Source organism: Plectropomus leopardus, chromosome 8 (genome assembly GCF_008729295.1).
Source record: "Plectropomus leopardus isolate mb chromosome 8, YSFRI_Pleo_2.0, whole genome shotgun sequence".
Taxonomy (NCBI): Eukaryota; Metazoa; Chordata; class Actinopteri; order Perciformes; family Serranidae; genus Plectropomus; species Plectropomus leopardus.
In genome coordinates, this window is record NC_056470.1 from 24423202 (window position 1) to 24444462 (window position 21261).

Genomic DNA, 21261 nt, shown 5'->3' on the forward strand with positions numbered 1-21261 from the left:
CTGCTTTCTGGCTGGCGGCTAAACAGCTGTACTGTACAATCTGTGGGACGCAAGCACTTGTGCTCATGCAAACTGCACTGCAACTTTCATGTAAGATTTTTCTCCCCGGAGCACCCCCGAAGCATAACATTAAATTATGTTATCTGCCCTGTAGTGTAAACTAACATGCAAGTCAGATGCTTCTTGTGCCTCCCTCTTTGCCTGTAATGGTATCTCCCCGCTGACTGCAGCAAATGTGTCTTTATCCCAAACAGAAAAGGAAGCACAATTGTGTGACATTTCATCCTCATGTTCAGTATTAAACTGCATTCGCCATGCAGCTGACATGAACTGTGTTTAATGGTGTAAAAATATTTGTGTGTCGAGATGTGATTCCTCCTGATCTGAGGTTTATTGAATGCTTCTCCAGCGCGGTATGAATAAGAAATAAATGAATTTCTATGATGTTTTGTGTTGATGTGCTCTCTGAGTGAATCAGCATGCCTGTCAGACTCCTCGTTCCCCCGATCACATCAGCTCATTGAAAGCATGGAAACTACTCCAATCTGCCACCAGGGGGTGAACTTTTCTAACACATCCTGGCAGACAGGCTGTCCTTCACACCCGACATTTTTAGGAGCTCCTGTTCTCCTGTGCACTTTAATTCATAGTTATAATGATCTCTTTATAATAGATTTCCAGTACAACTTTGCCAGATCTTATTTTGTAATCTATGATGGTTAAAATATCTTATCCTGCCTCCATCTGTCTTCTTTGTGTCCTGTTTGAATGGATCAGTTTGCAGGAAGTCCTTACAATGCAGACAAATGGCCAGAGTTAGGGTTAAGGCTTGTGTGCAGTCAGATTCTCTGTGTGCAGGACAGCCACCATGAAAACAGTTTCATTTTACTCATAGCTGTCCTCTGTTTGGATCTTTATGTAATCTTTTACATCCTTTGTCCAGGTTCTCATCTATACATTATTTCTCATTCAGCTCCCTGCTGTTCCCGTTTTCACATACTGTTGACCAGAGGATTTTCCGCAGCAGGCCATTTTCCTTTGAAGTGCTTATTGACTGCGCAGCTCCCGCTCAGAGCAGGTCATGGTGAAATCATTAGCTGCAGCTTATCAGTGATTGACTGGGTCAGTCGCAGGGAGAAGCGCACTCCCTGCTCTGTAATACTCGATATCAGCCCGCATCAGTGTACAATATAATGCACCAGCAGCAACGTGGAGACAATAAAAGCTTGTCACATGAAGTCATTTATTCAGATTGATAACGGAGCAGATATGATTGTCTCTTTTATGGCCTTTTGATCTCTGAGGCAGTGGACATTCATATTGATCCAACTGCAGTGCAATGGGGATTTTAGTCAGGAAGGGAGAAAAAAACTGTCATATTTTCACATCCTCAGCATATTAACTCACAAACGTGCTTTTGGTTACTTTATGTGACCTGTTTCATGATTGACCTTGACTCTGACCTCTGTAGAAATGTACTGACATTGGTTTTCAAGGTCTAAACTGACATCACAAAGGTGAAAACGATCACGTAGCTGTAAGGTCCCAAGTTTGAATTCTCCCAAATTTTCAGTTGTTTTGAAGAGGTGAAAAAAATCCTTTGAATAATGAGTTACTTGATACGCCGCGCCCCTGTCAACACTGAAAAATGCTGACGGCCTGCAGATGCTATCTCACAGCTAGCAAAACTTTTGTGTAGGTGGAGGCGAGCATTGTGATACGTGGAAAGAATTCATTTTACACTGCCCTTTAAAAGACACACATCCCAGTTCACCACATTTATGGACATGCCAGTGCATGCCATTTGAGCGTTTTCTTCATCTACTTATGAAATCATGTCCCGTTGTGCTTGTTTACACAGAAAAACAAATAATAGCCCATCACATGTGCTTGAATGGGAGCCACCTGTGTTTTGTGCCAGTTAGTGCTGCAATAATTGCTCTTCTTTGCCTTTGACAGACTCCAGTATGTTCTGCTCACTGAAACAGTGGGGTTTCAAACCCACACTCACCACTGAAGGCAACCAGACATGAATTAGAAAAGGGGAACTAAAAGGGTTCTCCATCTGGCATGAACCACATGAGTAAATCATCACGATGAACAACAGACATAATGAGCTTTCGGAAATAGTGAGGAAAATAGTTTTGAGTGCAGTCACTTACCTTTTAACTGTGGCCTTTATTGCATTTAGTGGAATTTTATCTGCAGCATTAGCCTCTATCACTAAATATTATCTGCTAATCTGTTCTAAATGCGTCTTTACTTGTGTAACCTCTGAAAAAGTGCAGACGTTTAAACAGGGAAGATAATCACAATTGTTATGTTGGGAGAATGTGAAATGTTAACTGTCTGAGAGCTATTTTTCCATCAATGACGATGGAGATGAAGAGCACTGATAGAAGAAAAGTGTCAGTGTGGTCATTTTCTGTGTAATGTGTGTAAAACGGGAAGCCTGAATTGTGACAAAAGGCTGATGAGTGTAGATTAATGAATTCCTTAGTGTCCCTTCTGCTCACACAGCCTCTCAGTATAGCCTTTGTGCTGCTTCTATATGGCGACTGGCTCGGGAAAACAGAGGAAGCCCATATTGTGCCAGGAGGTGTGTGAAAGGAGTCATGCGGAGATCACTTGTCAAACGAAACAGATCTTAATATCCCAATTAGTGTGTTAGCTTGCAAATATGCACACGCGTTAATGCATGTTTGTTTATTTGTTTGTGCATCGCGCCTCTGCTTGTGTGTGTAAATATGCAGTATTTTTCAGTATTTGTGTGTCTGGACTCTGACAGTGACTGAATATTGATGAGAGGCCCTTCCACACCCCTTTCCCATGACTGCTGGGACTGGGTGGCACTGCAGCGTGGCACTGCACTCTCAGGCAGAGAAAGAACAGCAGTGTGCTTGTGTTCAAGTGTAAAACCCCCTTTAGCGAGAAAAGAGAGCAACGTTGTATGTGTCTGAATGGACTTATAGCTTTACTGAAGCACTGCAGCACATTTGGACCTGCATCTAATGAAAACACTCTTTGACCCAGGTTTAGCATACTCTTTTACACAGATTTCACCACATTCTTTCAGCACACCTCCACACTGTTCACATCTTACAGTTTAACTCCATTCATGAATCACTCTATTGACCATAAGTGAGCATTTGCTCAAGCAGTCCATGTGCAATTGTGCTTTCTGTAATGCCTCTGTGACCTTGATAAGTTCCTTCATTTTCCTAGACACTGACAAAACATGAGAGCACTTGAGGCTCATGTTTATTTGAACAAAGCTTGTGTATAAACTCATGTGGTCATACAACATTGCAGCAGCCCCTCCCCACTGCAAAGCCGACCAATTGCGGGCCACTCTGCTAGGCTTCCATTTGAAGCTTCAGTAGTACGGTAGTGTTGCCCAGCAACCAGAATCGGCACATTTCTGGGAGGTCCTGTGTGGATGGCAGCAGCTGTAAGAGGGAGAGGGAGGCAGGGAGAGCAAGAGGCAGAGGATCAGGAGAAGGGGACACAGATAGGAGGTTCAGGGTTGTTGTGGAGGAAGGAGAAAAGGAGGAGAAGAATGGCGTTAAGCTGAAGGAAGAGCCAGAGTGAGAGAAAAGCCTCATTAGAAAGTTTGTTGTTGCAGCAGAGGAGGAGCCAGAGAAGGAGGCCATTGGTGATCCCTGTTGAGTCTGTGCCTGTTCAAACAGGGATGAGCGATTTTTGGAGGATTCCTCATGTCTGCGCTCCCACACATTCCAGTACCTTTGCCTGCTGGAGTAGCGCAGAGCTTCGGTTGTAGCCATGATGTCTCAGAGGATCCTGGGCTGACGCACTGTGTTTAGGGACTGGCACAGAGGACACGCTTACTGACCTGGATTGGAGCTATAATAGAGACGAAGCAGCCAAAATAGAGCTTATTTAAGGAGGTGGATCCTGAGCACTAATACTGGGTCCAAATCAGTCCTGTAGAGGGTTCCTGAAAGGCTTCCTGGTCTGTGATGACTGAGACAGGTCCAGGAGTGATGTGGTTGTTCTGGGCGGGTTAAAACCACTCAGGCTGTCGTCCAGTGGCAGCAGGGAGGCTGTAGCTCCAGAAGAGGACAGATCTGACCGATGCCAGGGATTCACCGGCTGAAGAAACAAGCAGTGTCCTGCACTTATGGTGCCATGTTGCTTTTTGCTGGATCCCACTGCTATTCTGCCCTGTTGATTGACTGAGCTGAGGATGTGGAAGTTTAAGGCGTTTTGCCTGGATTACTGGCATGTGCTGTGTTTGCACCCACACAACAACTTTTATAAGAGGTATGTTTTAAAATGGCTGCGGTCATGTTCGGCTCAGATCATTTCTTGTACTTCTACATGTTTTGGACAACTGGTAATAATCCCAGAGCTGCCAGCGTGTTGATGTTTCTGCCTGTTTTGTAGCTCTCCCAGTGTTCAGCAAAGTAAAATGGTTTTAAACAGACTCATGAATGCATGGCTGATGGATAGAGAAACTGTTGTGGTGCTCCGCTCTGCACGCTGACATACTGGCTGACTGAGAGAGACATTACTCAGGAGTGTGCGAGCTGGATGAGCCATTATCGATTTCATCAGAGAACCAGGTTACGTCTGTTACTTTATAGAAGCGCTTGGTTAAGTAACTTGGCATGTAGAATGATCTTACTTGTGTCGGATCTCCGAAAATGTTTGCACTGCTGAAAAGCTCAAAATGAGCTGAATTCATTCCTCTCTGTGTCCCACTGGGACCTCTCCTCTGTCACCTTTCACCTACTGCATTACCCGCACCTGATTACTGACTCGAGCTTTGCAGCTCACATCAAGGTTGGCAAAGAAATCGTTTTTTTATGAATATATAACGTGTATACTCTTCTCTCACTACAACTGCCAATCATGTCGTCAAATTTGATTTAATGGTGACACTTCAGACTGTAAATCAGCAGTGAATCAGAGGCTGCAAGATGCACAACAGCTTCAGCATCACGTTGTCTTTTTCTTTGAATGTAATCGAGGTTTTACCACTGGCGTATGTTTTTCGCAGGTATGTAAAAAAGGTGCTCTCTCCTCTCTAACACTCTGTGTAAATTACTCACCCCCATCCCCCTGCTGTCGTGTTGACACCATTAAAAAAAATCTCCCCTGTGCTTTACTGCCTATCACGACACAGATATCTGAAGCTCAACACTCCATGCATTCACTCCACCTCCTCAAACTGAGATGCACATTGAAGCGTTTTGCAAAAACAACCACTATCTGTAGAAGATGTAAAAAAAAAAAAGACAGGCATGAATGAATTTCCCTCGATGACAAAGATGCTTAAATGTTTGGGTGGTCTTCACTTTCAGCTCATTCTAGATGCTCTGTAATCTCACATGTGTATTTGAAGCTGCAATTTCAGCTTCAAAAGACTGTAGTTTCCTCAGAATTGTTACCTCATTCTTTTTCTACATAATTTAGATCCCTGGTTTTGCAGTTGTACAGACAAAAGCTACAATATGTGGGTCTATTTTGCTCCAGCTACAGCAATAGGATAACTGGGTATATTTGTAGAGATTCCCTTCATGCACGTCCCGTCGTGAAGATGTTTGATGTCTGAATCAGAAGCCAGCTGCGGTGTGTGAAGCCACTGATCCAGTACCTGTGAAATTCGGCAGCACATGCCTGCTGTCACATCTCTATATGCTAATGTGTTCACACATATACATATAAACACACAGTTTGTCATAAGCATTAGTATTCTGAAGGTGAGGATACAGTATGTCCGTGATTCATTAATAATGCATCACCGATTTAGCTGGCAACTCTTCTTTGAACGTAGGCTTCAGGGAACCCCCCCAGCTGTTGGTGCTACCTCAGTGCCGAATGCCTGTGGTATTATCGTCATCTTTTTAGTCAGATTTTTGATTTTGTGCTGTTGTGTGCAGCAGTGAAACATGTTCTCACTCCTAACCCTTCAAACATGGCAGCTTAATCAGTGGCTCTACGCTTCAGACTGTAGGTATCACACCTCCAGCATCAGCTTCCACTCGTTACACGCTATAGTCTGTTTTGTAGAAAAGGCAGATTTTGTCACCAAAACTACTTTGGAGTTAGGCAGCAGGGTTTGGTTTTGATTTGGTTAAAATAACTGTTTGGTATAACTTAAAGGTTCAGTGTTTATGATAGGGGGATTGAGTGGTGCACATCCATGTGTTAATGTGCCTTGTGCATCTGCATCAGAAGCCAAAAGCCACTGACCAGGCTACCATGTTTGACATCCTGAGAACGGGTTCGAGTTTCAAATCAAACTTTAGAAAGTGTAGTCTACTCAGTTAATGATCATTTACAAAACCTTTACTAACCGCTGCTAATGGCTGCCCTCAGTCTGTGACTCTTTGGAATGATTTAGGAAGGTTTTTGTTCCACACACTGTGAACAACTCATAATGTGTCTAATCCCGCAGAGTTACTGGAATATCCTGGTCATTGGGCGTAACTCATTACATTTCTCTGGCTCCAGTGAAACATATTCAGATTGCATCCTAGGACTGAGACCATGTGTTGTTGAAGCAAGGTCAGTGTAGTAACTCAAAACAGCCTCTCCCAGCTGCTGAACTGGGGTTCACCCTCCCTCCTGCGTGGCCTTCCCATTGAGAGCAGTGTAATTGTTGGACATGTGCCCAAGTATTACCATACACGCAGGGACCGAAAGCTCGCTCATGCTCGCTCATGCTCTTTCTATCTCGCCATCTATCTCTCTCTCTCTCTCACTTCCACATAAACACAAGCGCACATCAAACACACAACTCAGGCCCTGCCCATCACCATTGGGGAGCAGCAGATGAGAGAAAGATTGGACGACACAAAAAGGAACAAAAAGGAAGGGCTGTCTGCAGAGAGCAGAAAGAGGACTGGTGTGTGGTTCGTTGTGGGTGGAGAGCTTTTGTTAAGAAGAGGGATGATTTTCTTCTGCTATACGTACGAGGCCTTTACCTTACTTGGTCATCAGGCAGCTTGCTAGAGCAGCAACTCTGAGCCCAGCATAAACCGGGGCAGGGAGAACTTTGAAAAAGGCACAGACAGAGTAACTTTAGCAGCGAAAGAATGAATTTCTTTGTGGGTTTTTCTATGGAAAGTGAAGGATGTGGGGTGTAATTTGTGGTCGAGTAGGGAGTGAGTACAGACTGTACTTTTGGTGGCTCTTTTAAGGGGAGTTGCTGCAGTTTTGTGTTTTTGAAACTTTTTTTTTTTTAACTTCCCTTCAGTGCCATGCGCACTTTTTTCGGGCATGTCTGATGCCTCCGGTGATGTCACTGCCATGTGGAATGCGATGTGGAAGTACTGCATAACCAGCCGAACTATAAGGTAGGAGACCATCTGGCACGGACCAGCGTGGATTGCAGTGGCCTGCAGTATAAGTGGTGGTTGTCTTTTAGACTGACCGCAGCAGTCTGTGCAGATATTTCTGACGTTCCACTGATCAAATAACATTCCTGTCTATATGCTCAAGCTCTATGGTTTCCTTTCCAGAACCACGGAAATATATTATCACTGGCACACAGCGGAAAGAGGCAGTTAACAGGAAAGACATTTCCAAGGTCTTTCAGGGAAGTCTACTTTATCAAGGACGTGTCTGCGATAATGAAGACTTAAGAATAATCTGGCCATTCTTTTTCATCTCCTTTAAGCTTTATTTTCACTTGACTTTGTCTTAGCATAGAAGCAGAAATGTCCTCTGATATGCAGGATTCAAATCTCTCTCTCTGAGTGAACACAGAAACCAGAACAAAGATTACTTTTATTCTGTATTACATAGAAGAGATTTCCTCCTTTTATTATTCAGAGTCCACAGTGATGGGATTATGCGATTGATTAACCACTTTTATATCTTTCATTGTACATTTCTCCTACATTCAACCTGTGATTTTAATCATGGAGCCTGCAGAGAAACTCAGAAGTACCCATCTGTTTTCCAGTACTTCTCTAACTCAAACAATATTGACCTCTCTAAACATACAGGCCTGTCATATAATCTGTCTCCTATTTTTTCCTTAAACCATAAACTGCTGTTTTATTGTAGTAACTGCTTGTTTTTCTTGGATCCGATTTTTATGTCTCCTTTCTGTTGGGTAAAGCAAATATACAATGCAGGGAGGTTCTCAGTCATCCATCCAAACATGCAATATATATAACATTAGAAACATGTATGAGGCCAACACCAAAATAGATATTTAAAGACCCAGTCTGTGGGATTTAGAGGACAATACTTGCAGAAATGGAATATAATATTATATGTATGTTTTCTTTACTGTATATATATTTAGTGTATGTTTAAATCTGGGCCCCTGTATGAGATCACCATGTAGCACCGCCATGTTTATTTAGTAGCCCAGAATGAACAAACCAAACACTGGCTCTAGACAGGACCATACGCATCTTGGCTACCATTGTTATTAGTTCCTTTAAGAGGACAGTGTTAAAACAACACTTTTTATTATTATTTTTTTACATGAAAGTGCTTTATGTAGTGTTTTTACTGGTTCATATCACCAGATCCATTTGTTTTGGAGATGAAGTCTCCAAGAGCTTTTAAAATTTCTTCAAATTAATTTGATAAATATTAGGCCATAAAAGTAATTAAACAGTGTTATTTTTAACCCATTGGGACGTGGATCAACATTAGTTTCCTTGTGCTGCATCAACATGCTTTCCATGAGCATTGAAACCTCTGTAACCTGAGAAAATTGGTTTATTTCTTTCAAAAACACAAGAAAAAAATATTTACAATGAGCAGCTTGGCAAGAAGAGCCTGCAAACTGCAAAAAAAAAAAAAAAAAAATACAAAAAATGTACAAAAGAAAATATGAATTTATAATTCTCTTAATTACATATATAAAATTGTGTTATGTTTTTTTATTTGTTTTTGCATTTTTTCAGGTCTTTTTCCTCGAGTATTAATCTTGTAATCTTGAATAAGAAAAAAAATGATTGTCCAAACATCTGTCTTAAATATGGCTAAACAATGTCTTAAAAAAGCATTAAATTCAAGAGTCTGACACCTGTAGACAACTTGAAATTGTCCATAACCAAATGTCATCTGAGTTTATGGCGACAAAGTTGAAACTTTTTTTTTTTTTTAATTCCAATAATAGGTCATAGCTCTGTGATGAAAGACAGAAAAGGTTTAAATCTGTCCATTGAAAACCTTGAAGGTTTAAGGCATCATTATCTGAAAGACTTTAATTTTGTTTTATGACTTCTATTGTAAATTGCTCTTTGTTGTAACTATGGTTTTGGGTGTACCTTATAGTGATAAAACACAAGGCTGACCTAAAAAGACCTAAAACACCCTTTCCTAAATTAAATTTTTAAATTTGGATACTTTTATGACAGTTGGGCAGGTTTTGGGCTCTGAATGGCTACTTTTTGTTAGTAGGATTAACAACTCAAAATGAACTTCTCCTTCCTGTTCTCTTTATATCCCCCTCCCTGCCCACATTCCTGGATGGCACATTGGGGAAAGAAAACAAAATGAAAAAAAACAATATTTTTGATCCAACAGAGATAAACATCCAGAGTGCATTTTATGCTAACCCATAAATGTCTGAAAGATTAAAGTAATGAGGCGATTCGCGCCTGAGACAGGTATCCAGTAGCAGTGACACAGTAGACGCCAGGGTACATCTGATATGACTCTGGTTGTGTGTCAGAGAGTACGCCGAAAGCATTACTTATTTAATGTGTGCAGATCTGGAGCTTTTCACTCGTGCCTCCTTGTCCCACAGTGGACATCCATGGGACAGAGGAAGCACTGTGGAGTCTCATCTGAGTGAACTGGGATGTTAAACACCTCCTGACAGAACTCCACCGCTTCATAATAGGTAATGGCTCAACTGGAACATTAGCACAGATTCAGTTTTGGCCTGAAGTGGACCTGTAGTGTCAGAGAGCAGGAACGGATCCTTTTGTTGGTCCCCTGCTTTGGTACGCTGGCTTTATGACAAGTGAAGTCTTTTTTTGAGGGGGGGGTTGAGAGGAACTGCTTGTAATGGAAAAATTGCAACCTGCCAAAGCGAGCTTGCAGTTCCACTGTGGTGAGTGAAAAAATACTCTCCCGGGTGGAAAAGCTTAGACGTGTCTAGGATGGAAGCTGTATTCTGGTCAGAGATGTCAGGATGATGGAGATCTCAAGTTGTAGTTCAGAAAAAGTGGACTGGGTTTCCTGCTTTGCAGTTTGGCGCTGAAAAGATTAGATTCATAGTAATGTTCCTTTTGAAATTATAGTGGTCATTTGCAGAGGTAGACCACAGTCACACAGGCTGGTGCCAAGCCCAAATGTTGGTGTGCAAAGTTGATTCAGCATATTTATCCTCACCTGTTTGTAGATTTTTATGCTTGTTTAAATGTGTATCCAGTGGAAAATAAGTTTACACTGCAACTATCTGTGTCCCCAGGCGATTGCCATGGGCTGGCTTCCACAGTGGGGTGCATCATTATGGATGTTTTTTTTGTATCAGTGGCCATAACCAGAAAAAGAGCTTGCTGTGTTTTTGTGCTTTGGTTTAGAGTATCTGAGGTTCACATGACAACTAAAGCACTTTATATGCACAGGCTTTTTTTTCTGATCTATGGCTAGGTTGCAGTTGGTGTCCACACCACTGAATAATTTACACTTGTGTCTCTCCCAGAGGGACATCAGCATTGTGTGGGAAGATCTATTCTTTATGTTACTGTTACCTTTTAAGAACAATGCATTTATGTTATAGCCTGGCTTCCTTGTTTGCTGGAAGGACATGTGATCATAACAGTAATAAATTCGCTAATGTGTTGTGGCCATAAGGGAAAGGCTTGAGAATAGTCTCACTGTCTCTTCACCTCCTATTGCTGCAGGGTTGCAACATTATGGGAGAGTATATTTGGGAACATTGCCTGTGCTGCAGTATCTACACCGCTCATGTTAAGCTGTACAGCTTTTGAAATGCTAATCATCTGAGGAAGCCAGTTTGTTTACTCTAATGCTGAAGAATGCCACCCTCTAGAGAAAGCGCTTTTCATGTTCAGGGTGTTTACTGAGGTGTCTGATGAGGAAAATGCATACGGTACAAATAAAGATGCATATGTTCGGAATAATTGCCATGTTTCTGTAAAGTCTCACAGTCTTGTACATGTTATAAGTATGATTAAAGCATGGCTGAAATATGTGTTGCTCTGCTTCGCTCTACTCTTTGTGATGGCTGAAAGCTCAGGGGGAAAAACAGGCACTGTCTCTTTCTGTGGCTTTTTTTTCAATGTTACTCTACTTTTGATGACATATTCCTTTGCATCTCTTCACAGCGCCTGCCCGGAGAATAATGAGGGTGTGTGCTGCATTAACTTATGTAATGGCGAGCGCGAGGAGGGGTAGGATGGGGGGGCAGTGAGGGAGGAGGGGGGAGAAGAGAAGAGTGATGAGCTCATGCTGCTGCACTGCAGCTCTTATATACACATTCTGCACCTTGTGGTCGTAGTGCCATGTGCACTCTCTTGCACATGCACAAATGCATTTGTACAGTTTGTGTGCAATACTCAGTTTATTGATTGATTTCCATACTAATGTGTCTGCACATGCAGACAGACTTAAAAAAGACTCATGCAAACTCATTATTACAGAATTAGAACCCAATTTGTGCTGCAGAATCTGACGTTTGTATTCGCCGTCTTCACATCTTTAATCTCTCTCAGTGGTTTGCTATGAATGGGAATCAGTGTGTGTGTGTGTGTGTGTGCTGTCCTGTACCTGCACCACTGTAGGGACAGCGATGCTCAGCTGCAAACAAGCTGAGCCTCCAGAGCTCAGGCTGGTAATTGTTGCTAATCCACCAACTCTTTTCGGTGACAAAGCAGACCCTCATTATCCAGAGTGTGTTTTGATTTATGTCAGAAATGAGCGAGGTGGGGTAGGGTCAGAGGGAGTTGATAATAGCACGACAGCGCATTTTCTCTATAAAACAGAGTGGTCCCTTTGGGGGCTTTCAGCTCTGTCTCAGCCTGCAATGAATAGGTGAATAAATGGATAAAATATTGCTCTTGGCAGAAGTCTAAACATTAGAAGATCATTGTCCAAGACTCTCAGTGCTGAGATCATGGATAATTTGAAGCACAGCTGGGAGAGGGGGCATGCATTGTGTATACACTCTGTGGCTCTATTATAAGCAGAATTTTACTTTTTTTTTCACCAATAAATATTTGATCACAAGCTTTTTTCTGCATGCATTGCATGGGCCCATGACTTGTGAAATTAGCACACGTCCCTGCACGAGAGTGAAATAACCGTGCTGTCAGGGAGGCTGGGGCCGCGGCTGGTAAACAGTCATTAAAGTTAAATGTTTATCCTGATTGGACTAATTGCTCTGAGCTGTGTGTAAATGCAGGCCTGTGGTTTTGCACGTACACAGACGTCTATATATCCTAACGAGATGGACAGTGCAGTTTTTTTTTTCTGTCAGCCTTTGCTGTTGCCTTGACAACTGGCCTCAGAGATCTGTGCACGTGCATGCAATTGTGATAAATCTTCCTTTCAATCTATGAGGCAGCGTCCACAGAGACACGTCTAATATGTGTATCACTCAGGTTCCCATAGTCACAGGTTTTTTTCTCAGTGACATCATTCACTGGGGTTCATTCATACCGTACAGATATCATCTGTCTGTATTGATTTCATTTCTTTGGACTGCAGTTAATCTGACCACAGATAATGAATCACCGGTGCACAGGAGGTTAATTGTTGATAATTATCAGTATCATTATTATTACTAGTAATAGAATCACAGTGAGAAAGAAAGCGTGTTTTTAACTCACTGTAGGTCTCCGGGCTTTTTACCCAGACTGGAGACATTTCCTTTCAAAATAAGGGCCACTCAAGGCTGGAATTGAAGAGTCAGCTCTGACAAATGAGACAAAGAGATAAAACCTGTCTCCTCATACAGAGCCGAACATGTCCGCCTACAGCTCAAATGAGCTCCCTCGGGAACCACAGCATGAAGTTCCTCTCCCTCACTATCTGCAGCCATTGCTCTGACTCCTTTTTCCCTGCACATTTTCTCCCGTTTTTAAAACCCTCCCACTGCTGCTCTACTTTACATTAACTTGTTCCTTGCCCCCTCTTGATAAAGACTAGGGGGAGTCTTTTGATCAGTCATATATCCCTAAACCTCAAGTCAGGCACAGCGTTGACTGTGCACTAGCACCATCTGTTGGTAGAGACACTTCAGGACAGTCGCCTAATATGTGACTCTCCCTCTGAGTGTGTTGTTGCTTTGACAGCATTTTTCATGAAGAAGCACACAGAGTTGCCTGCCTGTTAATGGCCACACAGTCAATTGATTAGGGTGTGCTGCTGTGAGTTAGTCAAGGGCATGAGAGCTAAGCTATTAAACAATGGGAGATTTTTTAAGTCAAATAAACAAGCGGTCCTGAATTCCTCTGTGCGCTATCGTGAGTGGAGAGGAGACAAATTAAGGCAGATGGGAGATCTTGCCTCGTCTGGAGTCCCACAGAGGCTGCTGCAGCCTTGTAGCCTGTTTCTCTGGCTTTTCTCCCAGATAGATGCTATTGAGATTGACTGCCAAGGTTTACTAAATAACAGTTCTGATATAATTATGCTTTTACAGGGGAGTAAAAGTATTTCTTAAGTAGAATTACTCAGAAACCGTGTGATTTCTGTCCTGAGTTATTCTTGCAAAACGTGTAAAGCAACAAAGCCACACTGCCAAATGTGTGTTCATCTCTGAGAATCTGTGCTGTTTTTGTCTTATGAGTACTGACATGTTTTCGACTGGTCAGAACTGGCCTGAACAGGATACAAGAGCAGAGGAAAGACAGTGTTACTTTTAGAGTGTCTGCTCTCTCACAACAGCTGTGTCTCCTAGAAGTTAGGTTCATATACAACTATTTTACATTTTGAAGGAAACATAATACAGAGCAATTATAATTTGTATTATCACGAGGAAATGTTGCTAATTAACTTATCTGATAAGTTGCAAAAATGTTGAGACTGAACGTATCAGAAAATTGTTCAGTTGCTCTCCGCCAAAATAGGCGATTCTGCGTCACAGTATCCAGTCGTAGATACTTCAGCATTATTTTTTAGTACATTTAATTAAGATTCAAGTGAAATCACAATCTTTCCCTAGCCCTAACCAAAGTGCATTGTTGCCAAAAACTGGGAGTCTGGATGTAAACCTACAGCTCTGGTGTCAAGGTCCTGCACCGAGTTGAAACCAAATATAATGCAGAGACGCACCTTCAAATACCTAGGCCAGGTCACCTATAGGTCACCTGGTCCCTGCCATTAATACATAATATATGCATATTAGACAGAAACATATGAAACAACTTTACACATAGTGTGGAAAAAAACAGCGACCCAATTATGATAATAATGTACTAAGCAAAACACACACACACAAAGTTTTTTTGTCTCATGCGTCTCATGCCAGCACCTAGTTTATTGTCAGGATGTGCACCTGTGCAGTACAAATATGTAGTTTTGTGTTATCTGAAAGAACGTCCCTGAAAATAAATCCAGGTAGCGCTTATGTTGCCAAAACAATGTAACTAAGCCGCTTAAAAACATACAGACATAATTTCTAGGAGACCAGGGTTGCTTAAATGCCTATCCTACACTTTTTCCTAAATAAGAAGGATATATAGTTACTGGAAATGTTTGCTCACCTGTTTCTGATTCTCAAACTCAAACCTTTATGTTTGGTAATCTAAATTATTTTCTGATTTTTCCTCAGACAATAAGAGGTTGTTAAATGACCTGTTATCTAACTACATTTTGACTGTGCTCGGGCTGTCTGAGGATGTGTTCTGGTTGAGAGCTCAGATTTCCCCTTTGGCAACACCATGTGTCCTGAAGAGGGAGGGGAGAAAAAAAGAAAAAACAATCGGTGACCTTGCAGAGCTGCAACACACAGGGTCTGGACGTGTCCCCACTGAACCGTAGACATCGACACAGCAGCTGAATAAATGACCACAGACCAGCAGAGAGGCATGCTGGGGGTGAGAATGAGAGGATAGCTGATGTTGGAAAAACAGAGAGATAGACTAATGAAAGAAAGAGAGAAATTCAAAGAAAGAGTGAGGCTGTGAGGGACACAGCTGATGAGCGAGGCAGGGGGAGGGTGCTCTGTGTGTGTGCTCGTGTGTGTCCGTGTGTGTGTGTGTGTGTGTGTGTGTGTGTGTGTGTGTGTGTGTGAGGAGAACCTCCTCTTTTCATTGACGTTTAGGGGAATGTGCTGATTAGTGGAGAGTAAATCAGTCAGATGGAGGTTCCTAGTCTCCTGTGCCTGACAGAGACAGCCTAGCTTCCCAGAAAGCACGGTCACCTTACCTTTCAGTAGCAATTTGTCACCAGAGCCCCGGATTTTGTTTCATACCGTACGGGCCAACCCGGAGACAGATGTGTGCAGGTAGGTGGGCTCAACTCTGGAGGGGTGTGTGTGATCCGTCTGGCTGTGAAGAGCAGGTTCATATAGGATCTGTAACGGAGACAGCAGCTGTTTACATTGTCAGACACTGCAGGCGGTGAGCTGGTGTGTGTGCATGAGCGTAGGACTGGGCCAATATCGTGATATGAGGCTAGAGATTGTGTTTTATTTTCAATATTGTAATATTGAGACTTTTCCTGTTTTTAAAGGGTGCATTACAGTGATGTATTTGTCTGAAATTAGACTGCTATAGCAGTTCTTTTATTCACCTTTACTCACTCAGTCATTATGTCCACATAACTGATGATTATTTGTCAAAAATCTCACTATGTAAATATTTTGTGAAACAGTCAACCCTAAATGCTGTTGTAAAATCGGTATTGGGGTATTTGGTAAAAATGATAGTGATGTTTGATTTTCTCTGCATATTGGGCAGGAAATGAATAGCCAACAATTTTGATAATTGTTTACATCATTTATCAACAAAAATACATTCAACAACAAAAAAAACATTCTTTTGTTTCCAGCCTCTCAAGTGTTTCTCTGTTTTAGATCATTGTAAATCGAATACCCTTTTGCTTTTAAGCATTTGGACAGATATAGCAAGTTATGTCATCAGACTTAACAAATTCTCAGTTCATCTGAAAGACAATCAACAGATTTGTCAAGCAAAAAACAATTAGCTGCAGCCCTATGTGAGAGATTTACAATTTTTACTGTACATTTTTCTATTCTATGATTAAGTTCTTGAGTGTTGCAGTCCTTTACCTTAATTTTATTTTTCTTAATCTGCTTATTGTATGTTATGAATGAAAACCTACTTGCCAATAATAATTTTGCAATTCTGATCCTGAAATGAGAATAAAAGGATAGATTTGTATGTAAAGTATGTAACACACAGCCACCAGTGGTCGTACACTGGGGTGCCAACGCCGCTGCTCTCTAGTCTGATGTCACACTCACACTGATGCGCAGTGCCAGGAGGGAGGGCGAGTTGTTTGTGTTTATTTGTGCCTCTTATTTATAGTCAAAGTACATCTTTATCAAGCTGCACTTAAGCAAATATGTGCAAACCTTTTTACACTGTAGCTCTCAGCTCCTCTCTCATTTAAGTGCCTCTGAACTGCCCAGCATCTCTCTGACTCACAGCACATTCCTGCTGATTGTCCTGCTCATGTCAAGCATCCTGTTGACATCTTTTCAATAAAACCTATAGCAGGAACTCTGGTGATCTGTTTTCCCCGATTGTTCATGGAGAGCTTGTGTGCACCAACCTGCTCTCATTAGACATGTTAACAGAATGGCTCTGAGAAGCCATCATTAAAGCCTATTAGATGCACAGAGCGTGAGACGGCTTCCCCTTCATCATTCATGCTGAATGTGAGAATGAGGATGTGAGAATACAGAGCTGCACTGTACTCAATGCATGCTTGCTGGTTTCTCTTTGCTCTCTGCATCGTGTGTAACTCACCCCTTCCCCTCCGTCCTTCCCTCAGTCCACCTCTAACACCTCCCCCGTCTCCTCTTTCTCTGTTCACGCTCCATCATGTCACATGCGTTGTCACCTGGTTGTCCTGGTTGTCCTGGTGCAGGACGTTGCTGAGTTATGTTTTGTGGTACAACAAATAAAAGAAAGATTTCCCCTCTGGGATTATGAGGCACAGTGCAGCAGCTATGGATTTCAAAAAGCTTTTTATTACACAGAATTCCTCTGTGTTTCATCATTAATGCAAAGTAATCGCAAAAAAAGCGTCGAACTGGCTATTCCTGTTATGCTGCTCATTATTCTGTATCGTGTCCACCTCTGCAACAGCTAAAATAAGGTCTCAAAGCTGCTTATACAGGATGCTGAGGGGCAAGCTTCTTAACCTTATGCTGAGCAGATGTTTAGGTGCTCAAACGGGAGTGCAAGCAGACAATAAGGTAAACCTGTCACACTCACACCGGCCCTCCTGTGAACAACTCAAAGCAGTGAGGATGTCTGAGCTTTTAGTGCTCAGATCCAAACATGGACAGATTATACAAGGAAAAGGAGCTCATCCTGTTATCAGGGTTGGTTTCAAAATGTTACTGTGTTGCTGACTCACCACGTCCCTGCTTCTCCTTCCAGCTTTCACTGCAGCGTCTTTGTAGGGTGCTTTACAATTTGCTGGTTAAAGGTTTAAGTGAGGCAATTGACCTTATACACAGTGGAGTACTTTAACAGCTGGGGCAGAAGTGTAACTGGAACGCTGATGTAGGGACAGGGAGGTCCCTGACGAATAGCTACCAGGTAGCATAAGGGTTTTTCATATCGTTTTACAGAATCTTGAACCAATACGCTTATCAAATCTATTTAGGTAATATAGTTGTCGATTCTGTAAGCAATGAAAGACATAAATAACTTCAAGATGCCATAATCGATAATCTTATATTAAAGCTACAGTTGATAACTTATGAAAATAACTTTTTGTTATATTTGCTGCAACTGTCCAGTATTTTGAAAGAAGCGTGAGACAGATAGTCTGTGAAAATATCATGTCCTCCCCTCTGTTGGTGCTACCTCTAATGGCATTTGCTAAAATCAACCACAGCGCACTGAAGACAGCCAATCAGAGCCAAGGAGTCTTAAATGTAGCTCTCAGTCATGTGAATCACCGCTCGTGAACTGTCACACTAAAAAGTGTTTCTGAAAACTTTTCAGGCAAGAAATTGGCAATGCAGTAACAGAATCTGGATTAATATTTGATCAGGCTGCGTAGTCTGACAGTTCATGAGCACTGTTTGATGATTGACAGCTGCATTAGAGACTCCTCAGCTCTGACTGACAGTTTTCATCCACATGTGGTAAAGTCATTAGAAGTGCTACAAGGCAAAAGAATATATAGAGAAATCTGATTTTTAAAATTTTTTTTCCATCTCTTTTTACATTTTTTTTTAAATAAAAGTCACCAACTAAAGCTTTAACAGTGGATCAGATAACTACGACAGTGTGAAAGGAGTCACTTGAAGTGATGAATCCACAGATAATTATCACCAGTTCCCCCCAGCTCTACAGAGCTTTTCAGCATCTTTTAGCTCATGCATTTATGGCCTTTTCTCTCATCAGCACCGTTTCCAGCTGCAGGCAGCAGCTTTTCTCAGTGAAAAAAACTCCCAAAAAACCCATAGCATGCCGTCTCCCCATCATTTAACAACAGACATACAAAGCTGATGACTAACTGATAAACACAGTGGAAAAGATTAAAGATTGGCAAATACCCAGTTAATTGTAAGATAAATGACGTGTTGTGTATGCTATTGAGTCGAATGGCTGAATATTTTGTGACCTGTTTGCTAATTTGAATAAGAGAAACAATTTCACCCGTTGTAATTGGCCTCAAAATAGTACCAGCTATAAGCATCAAGGCCTACCTTACATCCTTGTCTTTCACATAGCTAGTTAGATGCAAGCTTCAGGCAGATTTTGCCATTGATTAATATCCAATAATATCAATATCCTTATAGTGGTATGAGCTTCACCCTTTTCATATATCAGATCACCCTGAGTAAAATGTGAGCTCAAACTCGCAGATGTGGGATGAAGATCAGCAACTCACAATCTGAGGAAGACCAGACTGGTCTTTCTCATAGACGAAATACTCCTTTTTCCACAAAAGAAATTCAGTCAAGCCAGTGTATGAAAATAAAAAATCCGAAGACCAAGCAATTCATATTGTAGCTTTACTGTAAGAGCAGCTTCAGGAAATGGACTCCACCAAAAGAGAAAACATTCTCATATGGCCTGTGTTGATTTTTACGTCAGTCATAGATTACGATGTGGGTGTGAGAATGACTCTCTGGTGATACAGCCTCCTGCTTTCGATTGACACCCGAAGCTGTTAGGAAGTTCAGTTGATTAAAAGAAAGTCCTTATTTAACCTGAAGAGCCCCAAACTAATAAGTTAAAATACATCAACCTCCTGGCCACGCCCTTGATTTCTCAGACAAATTTGTGAGATCCCAGAAAATGGGAGGTAGAGAAACATCCTCTCTGCCCTCTGAAATTTCCACATCCGTGTCCAAACCCGTTTATTTTGGAAGTGTGTCTCATGGAAAACCAAGAATAAGTCATGCTTCAGTGGAAAAGTACCAGTGTTTAAAGCTTTGCTTCTTAATCACTTCTGTTAAAACTAACATATCTCCATATGACTACAGTTTGTATCAATGCACAGCTGCAGCAAGGACCAGTTTGTTATCCTGTGGGCTCCGACAGCCGGGACGGGGGCCTCTAATAAGTAATTGAGGGGCTACAGATCGATGTGCCCTGCAGCCTGCAGAGACCTGGACTGTGCTTCCAGTCAATAAAACAGTAAGCTTTATGGAGCGTTCATCAAACCTCCAAGGATAAAGCCAAGGCAACAGATTTACCTTCCGTTTCAGATATTCCTCTGTAATGACATAAATTTGTCCTTTTTTAAAAAAATTCAGACTCGCTTTGTGCTAATGTTGATGTACGTATGATACTGGCTCATCTCTAGCTCGCCCATTGTGTCGTTATTGAGTTCCAATGTGCTTTAGACACCGACCGTCCAATAAGCTTTGCTTGTGTGATATAAGTGGAAGCCAAACGACATTAGCGGCTGTCAGGTAGTTTGTCACAGAGATGGTGGATTAATCCATATGCCTCTGTGTAACCCTTGCTTCTTGTAAATGCCTTGGCACTGTCACAAGCGGGGGTTATGGGAGGCATTGAGAGAAATGAAACAATAAACATGGCGCGGTGTAACCCTTCCTCAAGGGGTTGTTATCATGAATTTCAGTCTGCTTGTTATTCTCCGAATGTCTTTATCGCTCTGCAGAGCCAGTCTTCATGTCCTACCCAACGCGCCTGAATGTTGAAATGTAAGATCTGCTGACTTGCACCCACCAGGTCTTGTGGAAACTTGGTATGAATGGAACTTGCACACTCAGGATATCTTGTTCCACTGGAATATGTCAACATGAATCCATTTCTCAGCAGTCTCGTGACCTGTACAAAAGGTTTCCTCAGCTTCCTTTTTTACATTCCTGAGAAAAGGCAGCGTGGATCTAGGATGACTGTGTTATCTCAGTGCCATTGTTTGCTGATTGATTGCTTCGCGGTTGTCTGTGTAACTCTGAAAAACTGACCATAATGTAATTCTTTTTTTTTTTTAATTTTGAAACACAGCTTTTGGCTCATTTTCAATCTCGCAGTACTTTGACGTGCATGTCGGGTGAAGACTTCAGCAAGTGAGATGAGACTCATTAATTATTTCTTTTTTAATTCTGCTTTCATTGTTGGGGTGCCTTCAGCTGTGGCTTTCAATTAATATTTAAATACAAATGATCGAGTTTTCAGTGCGGCTCGGGGAAGTTCTCATCACATGTAAACTGATGCAGATTTTTCTCATGTTCGTTCTTTGATGACTTGGTTTGAAGAGGAGGTTGTTTTCTGCTTGGATGTGCAGAGTTTTGAAGGGAAAAAACGTTCAGGATTTCCTCTGACAAATCCTGATGCAGCAGTTTCATTATTGGTCAGAGCTCTTGTCTCTTAGGGACTAAAAAAATAATGGAAAAAAACGTTCTTACTTGAAACAGCAAATCTTAACAAGATGTGCTTGTTGATGCTGCAAGAAATATTTCGAGTTGTTTAAAGTGACAGTTCGCCCTATATCCCAAAATACATATTTTTCCTCTTGCCTGTAGTTCCATTTATCAATCTAGATTGCTTTAGGTGTGAGTTGATAAGTGTTGGTACTATCAGTTGTAGAGATGTCTGCCTTTCTTCCTTCTCTCCAGTATAATGGAAGTAGATGGCCCTGGGCTTGTAGTGCCCAACACACCAA

The 21261-nt window shown here is 41.8% G+C and overlaps 1 protein-coding gene across 5 annotated transcripts in view; it reads left to right on the plus strand.

Moving 5' to 3' along the window:
- LOC121947354 (IQ motif and SEC7 domain-containing protein 1-like) overlaps nt 1-21261 on the plus strand; it is a 116745-nt gene that overhangs the window by 57119 nt on the left and 38365 nt on the right. Inside the window, exon 1 of one of the 5 annotated variants that reach the window (XM_042492365.1) lies at nt 4166-4284. The exons of 2 other annotated variants lie outside the window; for them this stretch is intronic. In XM_042492365.1, coding sequence (XP_042348299.1) covers nt 4208-4284 — 77 coding nt within the window. In that variant the 5' untranslated portion in view covers nt 4166-4207. Of the gene's footprint in view, nt 1-4165; nt 4285-6897; nt 7326-15341; nt 15416-21261 lie in introns of those variants that run through there. 2 more of the 5 variants (XM_042492364.1, XM_042492368.1) reach the window with 2 other exon arrangements.